At 37.1% G+C, this 18,177-nt stretch overlaps 2 protein-coding genes and 1 long non-coding RNA gene across 6 annotated transcripts; 1 reads left to right on the top strand and 2 right to left on the bottom strand.

Annotated features, from left to right (window-relative positions):
* Nucleotides 1-985: 985 nt before the first annotated feature.
* LOC129730632 (uncharacterized) lies at nt 986-1,742 on the bottom strand. Its single transcript, XR_008728890.1, has 2 exons — nt 1,470-1,742; nt 986-1,400 (listed from the first exon to the last, which is right to left on the bottom strand). It is a non-coding gene; the product is annotated as an uncharacterized LOC129730632 (long non-coding RNA).
* Nucleotides 1,743-2,793: 1,051 nt separating this feature from the next.
* Nucleotides 2,794-6,527, top strand: LOC129730631 (repressor of RNA polymerase III transcription MAF1 homolog). The gene is made up of 3 exons (XM_055690111.1): nt 2,794-3,168; nt 3,657-3,934; nt 3,996-6,527. Exons 1-3 carry the CDS (start codon nt 2,824-2,826, stop codon nt 4,057-4,059), a joined length of 687 nt encoding a protein of 228 aa, XP_055546086.1. The 5' UTR covers nt 2,794-2,823; the 3' UTR covers nt 4,060-6,527.
* A 4,257-nt stretch (nt 6,528-10,784) lies between these two features.
* On the bottom strand, nt 10,785-18,177 carry LOC129730769 (ubiquitin carboxyl-terminal hydrolase CYLD). Of its 4 annotated transcripts, XM_055690329.1 has the most exons (11): nt 17,969-18,177; nt 17,801-17,876; nt 16,791-17,285; nt 15,536-16,538; nt 13,773-14,100; nt 13,529-13,719; nt 12,913-13,067; nt 12,633-12,851; nt 12,346-12,580; nt 11,947-12,288; nt 10,785-11,890 (listed from the first exon to the last, which is right to left on the bottom strand). In XM_055690329.1, exons 2-11 carry the CDS (start codon nt 17,834-17,836, stop codon nt 11,697-11,699), a joined length of 3,198 nt encoding a protein of 1,065 aa, XP_055546304.1. In that variant the 5' UTR covers nt 17,837-17,876; nt 17,969-18,177; the 3' UTR covers nt 10,785-11,696. The 4 variants fall into 4 exon arrangements, with proteins under 4 accessions (XP_055546304.1, XP_055546306.1, XP_055546308.1 ...); XM_055690331.1 differs by lacking the exon at nt 17,801-17,876 and having other exon boundaries at nt 16,791-17,364; XM_055690333.1 differs by lacking the exon at nt 17,801-17,876 and having other exon boundaries at nt 16,791-17,328.

Here is an 18,177-nt window from a genome sequence, read left to right as displayed (position 1 = left end):
GTTTCTGGTACCCACTTTTTGGTTTGTTTGCCCTAAAACAAGTGAAATAGAGTAAACGTCCCATTTTGTCGGTAGACTTATTTCGAGTAAATGTCGTTTTAGATGCGAAAAAACAAGAGCTCAACATTTATTTTCAGTACAATGTGCACTTTCAATGAATAAGATAAGTTTTGTAAGCATTTGAAATGAAATATTACCGCCGTGATGAAATTATGATTGGTAGGCAAAAAGTTGACGTTTATAGGCCCCTGTAAACGACCTAAGACAAGACGCGACAACTGGTCACCGTTAGGCCTCTGTCATAGTAGACGCGAACGCGAGCGATGGGGCGAGAAACTTCCCGACCAACCACTCTTTAAGTTTCTTCATGAAACGAGAACGATCGCTATCGATTAGTTTTGAACCTATATCGATTGATTTCAGTTGTTGTCGTTTCATAAAGGTTCATAAAGAGTGGTTGATCGGGTTGCCGTAGGTAAATAAACAGCTCTCTTTACGGATGTTCATTTACCTACGGCAAGTTTCTCGCCCCATCGCTCGCGTTCGCGGCTACTATGAGACCTCTGTCATAGTAGACACGAACGCGAGCGATGGAGCGAGAAATTCGCCGTAGGTAAATGAACAGCCGTAAAGAGAGCTGTTTATTTACCTCCGGCAGATTTCTCGCCCCATCGCTCGCGTTCGCGTCTACTATTACAGAGGCCTTACATGCAACCAAACCCAGGCTGCTGATTGGCTGAATCCGATAACGCAATCGTCACGTAGAAAATACAACGAGGTTACTTTTCACTGTAACGGAGTGTTGCTGGAGAGTCATAATTTAGCTATTATAATTGTTCATAAATAATGATGCAAAAGTATGCAAGGTACATGATATTACCGAGTAATGTATTTCACTGTTCTAACTTTAAAAATGCATTGATTAATCGTTTTTTTACTTTTTCGGTTGAAGTCCGGGGGTACCAAGAAAATTAGGAAGGAAAAATTTGATAGTAGAAGTATGCTTTATTGAACATAAAATAATACATAAAATTTGAGTATTATTCGCCTATATATATTGCATTTTAAATTTGTTTTATTTTCATTGACCTGCAAAAGTTGTTGAAAATAATCATTCTGGCATCAACGGCGTGGAACGTTCAAAAAAATTTTAACTGGGATGACGGCCGTTACGAAAAGAAAAATAAGAAGCCAGCTGTCGCGTCTTGTCTTAGCCCAGGACATGACTTCATTGTCATTTGCTGTTATTCGGTATAGGGATGATCTGGCCCCGAGGGCCCCGATAAGTGACCGACTGTCAAATGTGAGGGCTGCCATCCCCTTGGGTACAGTCTTTGCATGCATGTTGGACCGGGCTCTAGCACAAGCAAGGATGCCACATATCCAAAATAATTTGCGTTCTACAGATTTCCGGGAGAAATTTAAATTGATAGAAAATTTAGATACAGAATACATTTCAGTTAACTTACAATTTTTTCGTACTTAATAAAAAATACAAGGCACCTTTAGGACACATTTAGGTTGTAAACAGACGTCTCGGGTTGACAGTAGCAAGAATAAAACACGCCGTATATGTTAAACTTCACTCAAATTGTATTAATTTTCATTAGTTCTCCATTGTGCAATGATTTTACTACATGAATTGAAATGGCAACCCTGAGCAAAAAAGCTCGTTCTTTCTCTGTTGTTCCTATGAAGTTGTCGACATACTGTTTCTGTCTTACTTCAGTCGCTCATCTTTTATTCGATCGTTTCACTAGCAGTTGGTTCGCGAATCATCTTCTACCAAACAAAAATAGCTACTAAACCTTGTAATCGAAAGTTAAAGTAAATCAAACAAAGTATAAAGTGAACCTTCGAGTCTTGCAATTTCTGTACTAGTATTATATTGTGTTTCAAAGAGGTGTTTACTTACGAAAACGGTTCTTTTTGTTCGCTTGTATAAAGCTAGAAGCAAATATGATGGAAAAATTTAAGTCCTCTTTGTACATTTATATGTAGCTGTAGTGGATTGAAAAGTTTTGACAGCAGTTGTATGCGTGCATGCATTTTCGACGCGAGCATCGGATTACGTTAGTGACCAAAATATGCTTTGATTGTATATGTTTATTATGACTGAACGATAGTACAAAATCAGAAGCAAGCCGAAGCTTAACTGTGGAGGCAACCAACGAAGTGAGAATATTGGAAAAGAAAGACCTCTTGATCATTGAGGCAGTGAAAGTTTGATTCGGTTCTTTTCCGAGGACATTGTGCCGTTCAAGGAACATTTTTCAAGTGAAGTGAGGTTCTAATAGAGACAATCCATTCGAGTTGAGCATAAGGAGTTCGCTCATTACCAGATAAGGAAAAAGTAACTTGATCAGTTTACTGCTGAAGCGGTAATCTTGTATAATTATCGCTCGTTTAGAGTTGTATTAAATGTGCCCACAGCGAACGCAACATTGCAGAAATCGCAGAATCGCCAGCACTAAAATTTTGAAGAAAAGACTTTGTGTACATCCTACGACCATGTTCAGAATCGCCCGTGTCAATAACAGCCTGATAAGAGAGAGATCGCCAAAAATGGTCAAATACTCAATTCCACATCTGTTCGCCACCTTGAGTGTGCATCACTGTTAATTTGATACATCTCCGCTGTGTGGAGTAATCGCTGTTGTGAAACACATTAGCTTAGTTTTGTAAGCTAGAAAAAGCATCGTTTGTGGGTGTAAAAATTGTTCAAGACAGCTATTTTATTCATTGCATAAGCTTAAAGTACAGACAAATTAATTACCGGACAAATATCATACTTCATTAAATTGACAAATTATATCTCTAAACATGAAACTACTCGAGAGTACAAGCTTTGAGGCCATCAACAATGCCCTGCATATTCAAACCGGCGACAGCACAATTCATGGCCGAATTGAAAGTTACTCCTGCAAGATGGCAGGCAACGACAAGGCTTTGTACAAACGATTCACCTCCGAGCAGGCACCGACCGATCTAGAGGCTCTGTCTCCACCGCAGACATTGCAGGATCTGTCGCCGCAATTTCTGCGCAGTTCACTTTCAGGGGACGAAGGAGTTACGCTATGCGACACTATATCGCGTAAAACATTGTTCTATTTAATAGCAACACTTAATTCGGCTTTCGAGCCAGATTATGACTTCAGCGATGCAAAGGTAGGATTCTCAAAAGTACATTGCAATTTCATTTTACCAGAAGCTTTCAAGCATTGTTTTTTTTTTATAATGTGAACCTCATAAGATAAAAATACAAGCCGAGGAACGAAAATGTTGAATGTTTATTTTTAGATCATCTTTAGTCTTGATCTTGAAGATTGTTTTGTTTATAAGCAACAATGTTCATGAACTGACATACCGTGGTTCCTCTTATTTTGGACCTAAATCCAGCGCGTTATTGAATATAACTTTTTTTGCAAACTTAATTAAAGAAGAAAAAAATCTGGCTTAAACTAACTTCTATGTCAACAAGTTTATTTCCAAATAAACATATTCCGATACTTACCAACAAGAAAAAGAGTTAGCTAGTACAATAACAACGACCCGGACTTTGTATTTTTGATAAAAACTTTAAAATGAAATATTAAAAAAGACATATTTGAAATGCAATGCATAATACCTTCATTGATTTTTATTCTCGTTTATAGAGTCATGAATTCAGTAAGGAACCCTCCCTTCAATGGGTCCTCAATTCAATCGAAGGAAATCTTTCTGCCGTGGCTGGAGAACAATATCATAAAATTCGCACCGCGCTTTGGTCCACTATTGAAGAGGAGATTTTGTTGAATGACTGCGATATTTACAGCTATAACCCGGACTTAAATTCAGATCCATTCGGAGAGCCCGGATGTTTGTGGTCCTTCAACTATTTCTTCTACAATAAGAAAATGAAGCGCATTGTATTCTTCACCTGCAGAGCAATCAAGTAAGTATGCGCACATTTGCGTAATGAAAAACAGTAATGATAAATTCAACTGGATTTACAGTTCCGTTTACGCCGACTCTGGATTCAGCAGTGATTTTGCGATGGAAGACGACGAGTGTTATTAAATTATCGCATACCAGTTATTTATATTCGCTTACCTAAAATGACTTTTTACAAAACAAAATCAACCAAACGGTAAATCGTACTAATTTTAATGGCATAAAATATTGTACGCAAACCCCATCCAAACTATTTGCGTAAACCCATTTTAATTGGGTCTTACAAAGCACGTATTGAAATAAATTTGACCCGATATCAACTTAACTCGGAAGCTCTGTTATAAGTTTACGAGGGTGCAGCATATTTTAGGTATGTACCCTACAAAAGGAACATTGACTCAATAACAATTCAATATATACACACGTTTGTTAAAAATATTCTAACTCATTACAACTAGTAGATACACAACATAGCATTGTAACTATTTAAAATGAACTTTTGAACAATTTTTGTAACACCACATAGCACAGCACAGTTACGTGAAGGCAGGTGAGAGCTGCGGTGTGAGAATTTACGTAACCGTGAGTGCGCGATGCCGGCAGTGTGTAACCAACTGGAACAACAAACAAGGCTTTTTTCTGAACTCTTATTATATGAAATGTATCCATACATCCGGAAAACTCAAACTATTACATATATGTAACCATGGATGTTGTTATAGTAGAGAGATATTTTAATATTACAAGCAAGTAATGTAGGTGTTTGAGACTGCACTGACGTGAAATTTACACGTACATCTTTTGATAAAAGTATGCATAAATCACAATTGGTGAATACCTAGTTTAATCTGAAGAGTAGTTGTCGGAGAGAAAGAAATGAAATTATAATGTACTTGCTGCTCTCTGCAAGATAAACGGGTAAATTCCGCTTCAGCCTGCAGTCGCCAGTTGGTGAAATTGCCCCTGTTTTTGTTTGCTAACGAGTTGCTTTTCTTGGGTTCACAACACAAACACTAGAGTGAGAACAATCGGATGAAAAGTTATACGAAGAAGAAAGCAGAAAAGCTTCACACCAGATGTGCTCACAGCTTTACAGAGCTCGTAAACACCTTTTGGCGTGGACATTCATTGGCAACCACTAACAGTATTTCAGTACACTCCGTGGGATAGGGCGGTTGAAGTTTAATTCATTACGATTCAGTTTAGCTAATGTAATGAGGCCGCATGTGAGAACTATTTCATTGACTGTACTTTGTGATATTAGCTTGTAGAATTTGTAGATTTAACACAGACATCATACCGTCTAAAGGTTTAAAATATTATAAATTTCTTTTTTCTGGAATCAATGTGAATTACTTTTGATAGATTCATACATATTGACGACCTTATCAAAAGGTTGAGCACAGCAATATACGAGTATTAATGTATTCTTGCTCAGTTATATGTTTGAATACTAAACCTATTTTTCAGTTTTTTTCGCATTAATTTTGTATTAAAATCTTTCATGATGTGCATCGAAGGGATTAAGAGAAAAATACATTTGAAGATTTATTTGAAATTACATTAACGAAACGCTATATGTATAAGCAAATGAGAGGAAAAATTTAGCATTCGAAAATTGTTTTTCCCTCCATCACGTGTCTGTTGAGCTCAGTTGATCACCAAACAAACGCAATTCGAGAACACTCGTAAAAGCCGATTACATAACTGCTACACATAAATACAGTATGTGCGTAACGAGAAAGTGCATCAGAAGAATTATATTTATCTACACAATTTTGCGTTTTTTACGAGAGAATATAAGATAACACTTCGTATAGCATCCCATCTGCTTTGAAGAAGGCCCATTTAGTTTTACCTACGTATATAGAAATATCATTCTCATACGATTTAATAGTTCTAGATTTGGAAACCTGACTCACAAATCCATATTACAGTATCTTGATATGCAAATAATAAGTTTTTATGATGGGCGATTTGAAACAATCGACGTGCAGTAACGAAATCGACTACGCGTTAATTGTCTTAAATAATTATTAGAAACAATTTTGAAACTGTCAAATGCTAACCTGATCTCATATTACTGGAATGTGTACATGGAACAGACATGATAGCGGATTGTCTATTTTGCAGTATACATTATTAGACTTTACGTTCTTCACAATGTGTTATCTACCGGTTGTGATCTTGGATAACAAGTCAATCAAAACCGCTTGACCCTTGCATGTACCTATGCAAGAACTAGACACATTAACTAGAGCCACCATGGCATGTTAATTTCCATGTGTGTGTTTGTTTTGCTTGGTTAGTAATAGTTGTTTCTTTTTTTTTATTAAATAGTGTTTGCTCTAAACAACCTTTTTTGATTCATGCACATCAATATTCGCGTGGTGGGTATTTTAAAATGTATACATACCTTTAATAACTTGCAAATCACAGAATAAAACACTCATTAAAGTGTTTGAGTAAGATTAATGAAAAAGAACAAAATAACAGAAATATTCAAGTAGTATCTTTACTAATACAATACATTATTTTAACAATATTATCAATTGTATGAGAGAAATTAAATATATATAAAAATAAAGAAAAAACTGTTTTTTCTTTCATACTGTTTATGTGACAGAATATCACAAATCATTGAAATGGATAATTTGTTTACCAATAAAAGCCCTTATTACTAAACAAACCAAATTCATGAAATGCTATAATTTCAACACAAAGGCATGAATAAGCCAAACAGTAGATATATTTACATTAACACAAAAAAGGAAGATTCATAAATGAGTCAACTGTTCTAATTTGAGAAAAACGATTGTATAACAATTCCTCGAAAACCATTCCCCATAAAATAAAACGCCGAAGCTTTTTCCCCAGAAAACATAATCCCAGAATGTACCAATCACCAGAAAACTGCTACCCAGAAAGTACTTATCCCCAGAAAGTTATTATCCGGAATGAACCAATGCCCAGAAAACTATTTCCCAGAAAATACCGTTTTCCAGAAAACTGTTATCCTGAAACGAAGAAATATGCATTCTTATTTTTTCAACATGCAAAATCTGTTAAAACTGAGTTTTTGTATATCTGAAATGTATACACACTTAATTTATCTCGGCAAACTTCCCAACAGCTGATTGAGCTCGGCGAAATTTTTAACGAATGTCAGCAATATATTTCGACGAACATTCAGCAAATATATCGATTTACCTTAAGGGGTTATATACCTTTTTGGTCGAGAAAAATGAGGGAAGTTTGAATTTATTTTTAAGTGCATAGCACCATTTTCATTGCATCACAGGGGTATTTTTCTGAAAGTACAGTTTATCAATAACAAGAAATTACGTTTGATTTTGAGATATACCAATTATTACTGGAGTAATGGCCGTTTCCCCGAAACGCTATTTTTTGCAGATGCTTGCGGTGATCTTGATAGAGACTCAGCGGATCAACCGAAATCAAAAAACTCATATTATTTCATTAGTTTAGAAGTGTGCCGGGTCCTTGAACGATCGCTTCTATGAGTATTTTGTTTTCAGTGCAAACGGGAACGTTTTTCCCGAAAAATGCACGTTTTGAGCGCAAAAAATTGCATTAAAATTTTTTTTGCGGTAAAATATAACTGTATGTTTCAAAAAGCGATCGTTCAAGGACCGGCGAATTTTATAATGAAAATTAAAATAATAGATGAAGGAAATCGGTTTAGTAGTTTTCCCGCAATCAGGATCACGGCAAAGTCATTTTCCGGAAAAAACTATTCCGAGATAGAAAGATTCAAGTTTAGCTTATGCGGCCGTAGCGAGGCGCGTTGCAAATCGCTCTAACTTTCTTCCTATTGCTCATATCTTTATGAAAATTTGTGTAAATATTCTCAAGATGTTGTATTTAAAGATAATGTAATAAAAAATTTTCCGGTTTTTTGAAAACTATAAAAGGTATATAACCCCTTAAACCAGCATGTATTGACATTTTGTTTGCCAAGATTCTTGAAAATTCTGCCGAAAACTTGTAGAAGATTTCGCTGAATTTATCAGCTGTTGAATTCTCGGCAATAAAATCTAAGTGTGTATAACATATGTGCTTAATCATAGAAAACTGAAAATCGAGCTGAAAGCCTGAAAAGTTTTGTGTTTTGCGATTCTATCATTTGAATCAACTTATTGTCAACTAATACATTTGTTCTTTCATGGAGTAAATTAATAAGCGCTTGACACCAGGCCCTAGTCATAAAATCAGAGAACTTTCAGTAATCGTTTTTGGCTGAAGGAACATCACAAGTCGACCACAAAACCACAGTAGCGAATTGATTTCTGAGGCTCCTTGACCAGAAATCTAAAATACCCCTTCTTATTTTAATTCGGTTAATCTAGTTTACATTGGGAACAGCCCCCCTGCTGAAATTATCTCTGTATAGGTTCGTTCGTTTTCCTGGGTTGATGCAACATCCACTAGTATATATTAAACGAGCGAAAGGGAACCCGGTTACAATTTCGGAGCTTGTTGAGTATACGTTTGCATTGGCGTGCACACCGGAAACTGTAGCGCTTTTGTAATCATGGCAACATGAATCCTTTCCTCCGAGAAGCCAACAAGAGATATCGGAAGAGTTTTCTTTTCTGCTTAACAGTTATACTAGCCATGGAAGTCTTTCATAGAGAGATATGGTTGGACAGGCTGGTAGAGCATGGTATTAAAATGCTGTGTCGATATTCTCTTCTTAAACCTTGAAAATCAAAGACTGGGGCACGAAAACTCTCAACAGCTTGTACCGAATTTGCAGCAGGTCTCCAAGGTTTAGAGTCTCTAGTCGGTAGATCAATGTAGGTAAGGGAAGTCGGCAATTTTGATCCGTAACTTCGGGATAAGGATTGGCTCTAAAGACTTGGATGACTCAGGCTACGAGGCTGCCGGGTCGCGGGTCTGCGCGTGCTCCCAGTTCCCCCTTCTGCCTCAACGCACTCCGGGGCGTACGGCCGTGTGGTGGTGTGGGCCGCCCGTTCATCCGCTCGCGCGGGCGTGCGGTGTGCTCGCTCGCCCGTCGTGCCAGAGTTCATACGCTTTCCGGCTTGGGCTGCAGTCATCGATAAACAGTCAATTCAGAACTGGCGCGGCTGAGGGAATCCGACTATCTAATTAAAACAAAGTGGCGGAATACCAATCGTTAATAGTGTTGTTTTGCAAAAACCTAAAGCTTGATATGTTGAAGCAAGGTTTCGCTACCGTTTTTTAATTAGCCTATGTCTCTGAAAAGGTACGGGTCTACTACGAAAGGCTGAAACTCGAAAGGCTGAAATCACGAAAGGCTAAAAACTACAAAAGGCTGAAAAACACGAAAGGCTGAAAATTCAAAAAGCTTCTTATTTTCGATTTCATCGTTTGTGTGAATTATTTGTATTGACTATCAGACTGTCGCCAACGTCGGTATATTTTCATGCGATGTTTACCGCCGAAAATCTTCCGGTCTATGAAATAGCCCAATTTCTGCATGTAAATATAAGTTTATATTAAAAACTATATATAATGCAACACACTCGTGGCCTTTGGCCAACTCGATTGTCCGGGGTGAATGCTGTCCTTACTCGCTACCGCTCGTTCGGACGTAAGCTAGGGGATCACCCCTATGTTTGGAATAGACCTAGGAAATCAAACAGATCAGTTGTTTGAGTGCACGTGGCCGCCGCTTCCGACGGCGGGTCGGCGGCCAACTCGGGCTGCGGGAGCAGTGCCGGCCTTGGTGGCCGCCACAGTCCCTTGCCCTCGATTATGCGGCAGAGCCGCATCAGGTATAATACCTATGGATACGAGAATACGAATACCTATGGGTATGGTATACGAAGTGGTAGATTGTCTAGGGGTGGTGAGGTTTGGAGACTAGGCCGTCGATTAAACGCAGAACCACATTGGTATGGTTTTCAATCAGTATGTTCAATGAAAAAAACTTGTTATTCTACACTTTTGTGGCAGGTTTCCACTTCTTCCTTAATCTATTCCATTGCCATTAATTCTTTATTTGCCTCAAAAGCATGTTACTAGAACAGATTATTTTTTGGTTTATCAAGGTGCGACCAAAAAAGTTATACTTTGTCACCTTAGGAAAATTATGAATTCAATAGAGTCCAAAATTTTCAATTCTGATTCAAATTACAAAACTTTCAGCCTTGCATGATTCAGCCTTTCGCACATTCAGCCTTTTGTGAATTCAGCATTTTGTGCATCCAGCCCTTCGTTTATGATACATACTTTTCAGCCTTTCGAGTTTCAGCCTTTTGAGTTTCAGCTTTCCGTTACTAACCCAAGGGTACTTACCCCACCGTTCCCCTCGATAAATCCGGAACAAATGTCCCCTACTGTCACAAAAACTATGATAAATTTGTGATCTTTTGAAAAGGTTCGATCAATTTTCATGTCGGCTCTGGAGGGGTCAGGTACGCAAGTGTTAATTGAAAATGTCAAATAATTTAGAATGTTAACAATATAATAACTGAATACTAATATTTTTTTCTGGTTACGGTGATGCTGGAGAATAGTTTTCTGGGCATTGGTGCATTCTGGGAAACGGTTTACTGGTAACTAGTACTTTCAGGGGTTTAGAACTCTGGTAACTAGTATATTCGGGGATTTGGTATTCTGGAGAATGGTTCATTCTGGGGAAAATCCTTCGATACTTTATTTTCTGGGGAATGGTTTTCTAGGAAAAGTCGGACAACCGAGAAAAACCAAGGTTCAAGCAAAGGTTAGGCGAAAGGAAGTTCAAGTTTCAGTTCTATGGTTCAAACCGAGGCACCGATACGAACTAATATTTGTAAATTCGTGGTATTTCTTTTTGTTTCTATCGATAAAGATACTTTTTTGTAAGCTTTAACAACTTCATATGTATGTCTTTATTGAACAACACCAGTTCGAGAGCCTTAGTAAGATTTATAGTAGGAGGTACATTTCTTATCGCATTGTTTGTAAAGATTATTTTTATATTTTCTACTCGTTAGAGGAAAAACGCTTCTTATCCAATTTTTTCTAGAACTCACTCCCGCTTGGGGCAGAGAACGGTCTGATATAACTTCAATATAGTTTGTTGATGTTTTGCACAAAAGTTAGGCCCTTCCAGGACACCAATAACGAAAATCGCAACAAAAAAACCTGAGCCTCTGCAATCGAGGCGTGTATCAAACACGGTTAAAGTTCATACTCTGTTTTTGTTCCCAATGTCAAATTAATTAAAGCTACTGTCACGTTTGATTTAAAGTATATCTTTTTTTTTAATACGAAATACGTTCTAATAATCTAACTTTTATGAACATATAAAGCTGCGACCCTATTCGCATATCAACTACGAGCAAGAACACTATTTACCTTTCTTCTTTGTTTATTGTATACGATGAAGAATATATTTGTTGTTCGTCTATTACTCACTTTAAATATATTTGAACTTTTGTCACATATACTATTGCGTTCAAAAATTGAATATCTTGTTGTTGTTCTTGGAAGTTTAAATATTATGTAAATATATAAAATCTATTGCATTCTCTCCTTCACTTTATGAAAACACCGTGACTGCATGTTCACGTGTACAAGTTTTGTGGGTTATCCAAAATTCAATTTGTTTCGTTTCGAATTCGGTTTTTTTTTTTAAGAATATATTTACCAATCACTGCATATTACACTCGGACTAGGATTAATAGATTTGTATTTCCAGGAGGTATTTTTTTAAATATAGATAATGAAAGTATTGCATAGATAAGATTAAGGACAAAATGTCATGACGCTTATCGATACATCATTACGTCAGTACTCTGGTACATACACATATATGCGTCACAAAGTAAACGTTTCGCATGTTCCGGTAACATCTTATCATTGATTGCTTCTTCATTGAGATGACGAGCATATTCCTCTGTCAACCACATTGGCAAATCAGGAACTGGTATCATCACCGGAATGTTGTAACCGTTTTGCTCCCCTAAAAAATAGAATTTCTGTAGCAGGACACATCAAACAATAAAACATCGCTTGTACCTTTGCGGTCAGCCATCGAGTCAAAAAATACCCACGGCGCACCTTGTCCGGAAGCAGCTTTAACAAACGCTACGTAGTGGGAAGTTTCGATGCAAACTACAGCAAATAGTTCCATGAAAAGACGTGGAACCGGGCAGTGGTCTGCCATAATTTTAAAATCCTTAGGCACCGTCAGTGGATTTGGTGTATGATTTTGTCGTTTTATATGAGAATGAGCTGTTTCGAGACATTTTCGACAGAACGCAGTGCTTTCCAGTCCGACGCCGCCGCATTGCATCATTCCAAAACATTCACGGCATTCGTGTTCGGCTAAATTTCCACATACAGTACATTGTCGTGGCGCTAATTCGAAGAAAGTTAGTATCTGAAAACGTTTCAAATTGATGCAAAATTACTCACAATCTTCGATAATATCCGTAACATCGAGAACCTGGGAGGGTAAAATTCTGGGATACATCTTAAAATTTTTTCCAAAGCGTGGCATTTGGATAATCAAACAAGAGGGAACTTCCTTCAGTTTTATATTCGATGTTAAAAAACTCTGGTCAAACAATTGTTGCACCGATGGTAACTTCAGTTGGTCATCCTTCTCCACAAACAGCTGATAGTAAAAAGTGTCCAATCCGGAACTTAACTGCAAAATTCAAAAATAAAATATGCCTGAGTGTCGAAATAATCTTACCGACCTTTAAAAATGGATCCGCTCGTAATATTTGAGCCAACAAGCTGTTAAGAAATTCTTCGGGATCCTTTTCCTCGCTGGTGAGTCCTGTAACGGAACTTAGCTGATCAAGCAGCTTGCGCAACTTCATAACGCGATCCGCGCGCACAAAGTGATTCTTCCGCAATGGATTGACTATTTCTTCCCGAAGCACACGTTGAACGTCTTCGTATTGCGGATTGTCCTTCAATATAAGCAATGTAAATACTTCCACTGTTATCTATTCTTTTTTACAGGTAACTTACTTCAGGTTCTCTGGGCCGAAACAACAATGAATCAAACACGCCAGTGAAAGTGAACATCGCGAATAAAGTTGCATCTAAATAACACGAATTGTGATGACCTTGAATTCCTTTGAACTTACCGCATATAGCCTCTAATTCGCCTGGCTGAAGAATTTCTAATAGAAAAAAAAAACATTACATTTTCAATAACCAGATACAAATTCATAAATTATCCAGTGTTTTAATTCTTTTTTATTCATATCAATCACTAAACTACTCTTTCTCTCTGTTAAAAATATGAATTATTAGACTTTCAATGAAGAAGAGGCAGACCTATGGGCCCTGTCACAAAAGGCAAGTAGACTCGACTTGACCATGACTTTTGAATGAGTCATAAATATGTAATGACAAAGATGTTAATTCGATTGTATAACGATTCCTGAAAAACACTCACTTGAAACCCATTTTCTTGAAAGCTATTCCCCCGGTGGAATTAATTTCCTGAAGACCATTCACTTAAAAGATTGTGAGTCACAAAATGTTTGAAACATTTTTCTCTGGAAAGTGGTATACACGGGGAAATAAATTTCAAGAAAATCTTTCACAACTGTCTCATCATTTATAACTCTGTACTTACTCAGTGGAGCAACGGATCCCTGTACTATAGGGCAATCCACTTTACCAAACATGTTGTTCTCCGAATGAGAGCTGGTGCTAACAATTTTAGGCTGTGTCTGTGATGTTGGTCCAAAATCTTGAAAACGACGATCCCGATTGCACTGCGATGGATGGACAAATATGGCCCGATTGGATGGGCATCTGAATAATCTACAAGATATGATCCAATCACATACATTTCTGTTTTACCTAAATTCATGTACCTTATGCCATTGTAAACCCCATCAGTAGCCTCAACACTAGAGTTGTCCGGCTCATCTTCCAACTCAACACCAACCATCACACGCATGTTACTGCTGCTTGCGCTGGAACTGTCCAGTGGGCCAATCCAACGAATAACACCGTATAATTCCGTTTTTTCGAGGTCTACTTCGACCATGGAACCTAACTCTAAAAGGGGATTATCTGGAACTTCTTTGAGAGTCGATTGGTACGTTGCTACTTCAGATGCGTCCGAAGTAGACGATGAACTGACTGCGTGAGGTATATTGTTACTATTGTCATAAGCAGGAACCACCCCATCGTTAGGCTCTAGGTTTGATGATCCGATCAATACGTGGTAAAGAGAATAAAAAAACCGAAATATATAAATAGATTATATTCATAATAGTTGCTAGATCACTTAAAAAACTCGAAAATTAAACATGTCATATTCCATGTAACATTGGAACAAAAAAGAAATAAAACATCCATCAAGACTTCTTTTGAATGGTGGAAACTTTCGAAACATTCGCTAACCTTCTGAGTAAATCTGTTGAGAATCACCGTTCCAGTCAAAATGTTCCAGGACAGTTAACGGGATATCATCAAATAAATCCCGATCATTGCAGTCAGGAACCATCATGACGATTTTTTTTTCGTATTTATTTCCAATCTAAAGTTACCTAATCCTTTCTACTCTGATCACAAAGGATTTAGACATGTAGCAAGCGCACAACTTATACGTATTATTTACGATCACTCTAGTTCGAATGTAATCTTCTCATGCGTAAATGAAACAAGAAAAAGGTCATTACTTTCTTCGACAATGGTTTAGTTACGAGTGTAACACTTGCCAACATAAAACTATTTGCAATAAACCTTCGATTAGACGCATGTTGGAGTCTGGAGCAAATTGATAAACCAAAATCTGGCTAGTAAAAACAATAGAATTCAAAATTTGTTCCAAAAATTGCTTCTTCTGCGGTAAAAATACACAATATATGTCAGATCGGGAGCGCTTGAACTTCGACTAGCTATTTTTAGATCTGCTCTAGGTTTATATGATTTTTCGACGATATCCACAGACAGTAGTTACGAAAGTAGCATGCATCAATGTTAACGCGGTGTTAGAACTGATGCATGCTTCCACGTGCTTTGCAGCGTAACGTGTGTAACACATATTTGAAGTAGAAAGATGTAACTTAAAACAATATACTGATTGACTTACTACTGAGAAATTTGAAACAGGATCACGGTGTATAAATATCACTGGATTGATGCTCAATGATTTTAAAATTGAATTTCTTGTTTTTTCCTGGTATATCCTGAGATTATTTTCTCTGATATATTTTGGTACTTAGTACAAAGAATGCGCGACGTACATCGCAACTCTAAAATACCAGTGGAAAGGTGTTTGATCAAATATAGTTATGTGAAACCAAACAGTAACGGCCTCACATTAAAATTAACCTTAAGCTGAAATATTTCCGTTTTAACGCTGAGCCGTTTAAAACAGAATCAAATCTGATTTCCGTGATCAAAAAATAAGTTTTCCGACTCTCGCTGATTCAAGTTTTGGCCACCAAGTGTTTTCATATTTTTCAGAAATTACTGTTTTAAACAGAAATTTTAAATGTTGCGCAGTGCGATTACACTATTTAATTTAATCGCGGAATAAATGTAAAATATTGTAACAATATAATAAGCGCCCATTTAAATAAATATATGTATATCAAAACCCCAATAGATAGTAAATCGCACCTACTTGCCATTGTCGAAGCATCCATCATCAACTTTTGCTCCTTTCGGCGATTCAGTTCGGTCGGTTTTGAACTAGCAAGATGACTCAACAGATTGAGTGACTTGTTGCGCTCGTACTTGGCATGATACGGATTACTGTTAGTGCTGTTGCTGCTGCTACTGCTGTAACCTCCCGCCAGTGCACCGATTAAAGAAGTTTGTGTTTTCTTTTCACTGTTTAATATAGCAGCCGCTCCTCCGGCTGAAGCAGGCCAATCCTGCCCCAAGACGTCCTTAAGATCAACTTCATGGTGGTCCTGTTCCGGCAAGATTGGTGGCGGATCCACTATAATCACATCACTTTCACTACTAGTCGCCTCTTTTATATCTGCCTTGTCTATAACTACTATATCGCGATCTTCTAAACTCAGAATAGTACTTGGTTTAGAAGATTTTTTACGATTTTTTATAAGTTTTAATGTACTATTAGTGGAACTGTTTTGGGAGCTTCTACCAGAGCGGTAACTGTCCTCTGTTTGGCTGTCACCATATCTCATCTCTTCGTTCATTGTTGCGGTTGGATGACTATAGTTGATGCGACTAGAACTTCCAGTGCTACTGCTGCTATCTTGTTTAGATAAATTTGGACTCGAGACTGAGGCTGCCATTCGCTTACGCTGACTAGTTTCCAGAGATTCGACGGTCGGAGAGCAATTTAACTGATTACTTGGTTCTGGGGTGAAAGGTTGAGTGGAACTATCGTCTTGAGAACCGTTGATAGGTTTGGAATGCTGGGGGTTACGTTTGGCCCCACCGCGATTTAATCGCGAATTTAGTTGTTCTTTTGCTCCACACAGTAAATCTTCAAATAGTTTCTTTTTGGAATGTTTTGTTGTAGCGATATTCTCTGTGTCATTCAAATCTAGCCAGTTTGCAGCCAAAATAAAAGCCAAATGTGGCGGTGTGTTTACGTACTTTCGTAAATAGGGAATGTCGTCTTTCTGTGGAGAATGCCCATGATCTAGATTCTGCAATAATGAAAAATATCTGTAATAATTGATCGTAAAATGATTTTTTCTTCATTTTTTGATTCGATCATCGATTGTTATAATATGTAGATATCTGTTATTAATTAAATAAACCTTCAAGGGATGCAAACATTACAGCCAATTATTTCGCAATATACTTTCAAACTAATATGTATATGTACAAAGAATAATAGTTAAGAAGAGATAGCTAATTTTGAAAAGAAAGCAGACAAAACACATCTAAAGTATTACCAGCAATTCCATGCACAAGTAGTAGCCTGGTCCTATTTCGGGAACTGGTCCAATAGCTCGAATAATGCAGTCATATACCTCCGTCATCAGTCCAAAGGCACGCCCAGAAACCTTAACTATCAGATCATTTGAAAGCCGCTCGAGCATAGCCAGACGCTTTGACTGGCTTGCGAAATTAACTCGTTCTTGTGGATCCATGATAGCAATAATAAAAGGCCAAGCTTCTTTCGGTATGATCAACAGAGAGGATTTTGGACATTGGAACAGGTGGTTTTCGTAGGTTTTATCATCTGTGTTGTAATAGTTCTTAATGCGTACCAATGCCAATTTTCCAGAAATGACTTCTTCAATCTGTAGTGTTGTTCCCATTTCAATAGTAACATTATTATCATCCTTGTTTTCTTCGAACTTTATATGTCCTAAAGATACCAGTTTGGCTCGAAAACTGTTTGCACTTACAGCGAACGTAACCGTCATGCTTTCATAAAACAATAACTGGGAAGAATGGGATCAGCGAGATGTTTTTTAAGAGGCTTTTCTGTAAAATCATAAAACATTTACGACCGCGTGCAATCTAAAACAAAAAAAAAAATATAACAAAACATATTACGGCATTTACAAATGACCTAAAACTTAAAATTTACTGAAAAGCGATTTTTTTAAGTAAAATCAAGAAGGGTTATTGAACAATAATAGTAATAAGTTGCAATGCGGTGACTAGAAAAGTGCCAACCATAGTCATTGAAAGTCTTTCATATGAATCTAATGTACGCAGCTATGTATGCATACATGTTATCAAAAATGTAAGAAAATAATATATCTCTTGACGCGTTGGTAACAAATATGGAAAATGTTTCTTCATATTAACTTTAATATGAAACTGTTTCTTATTCACACAGTAATGAAGCTACTACTCATGCAAAATGCAAAGTAAAATCAGCGATGCGATGAATGACGTGAAAAACAAAATAAACAAGAAAGTAACAAAGGTAGCGAAAACTTTTACTGACACCTAATACTAAGCGCACAAATGCGTCTATCTGCATCTTAAAATTAATCTATTTTGCAGGACCACTTCATCGTTATCTAACAAATAAACAAATCATATCATGAATATAGTGTGAATCAGTAAATGGTCAACCAAACCAATAGCAATTCGATAGTTAAAACAAACTTGCCAATCAGTAAGCTGCTGTACGACTTGCTGGTCTCTGGGTGAACAATATTCAAATTGACACTGTCTTAAAAAGCACACAGTTTCACAACAAATTCACAAAACAATATTCCAAAAAAATATAAAGAATTTGGAAAAACAACCCTCTCACACTACAGAGACTTTATGAATGAAAATGAAAATAAATCAAAAACAGAGAACGAATGTACTGAA

Source organism: Wyeomyia smithii, chromosome 3 (genome assembly GCF_029784165.1).
Source record: "Wyeomyia smithii strain HCP4-BCI-WySm-NY-G18 chromosome 3, ASM2978416v1, whole genome shotgun sequence".
In the NCBI taxonomy this organism is placed as follows: Eukaryota; Metazoa; Arthropoda; class Insecta; order Diptera; family Culicidae; genus Wyeomyia; species Wyeomyia smithii.
The sequence above is the reverse complement of the archived record's forward strand: the minus strand, read 5'-3'. Positions and strand labels throughout refer to the sequence as shown.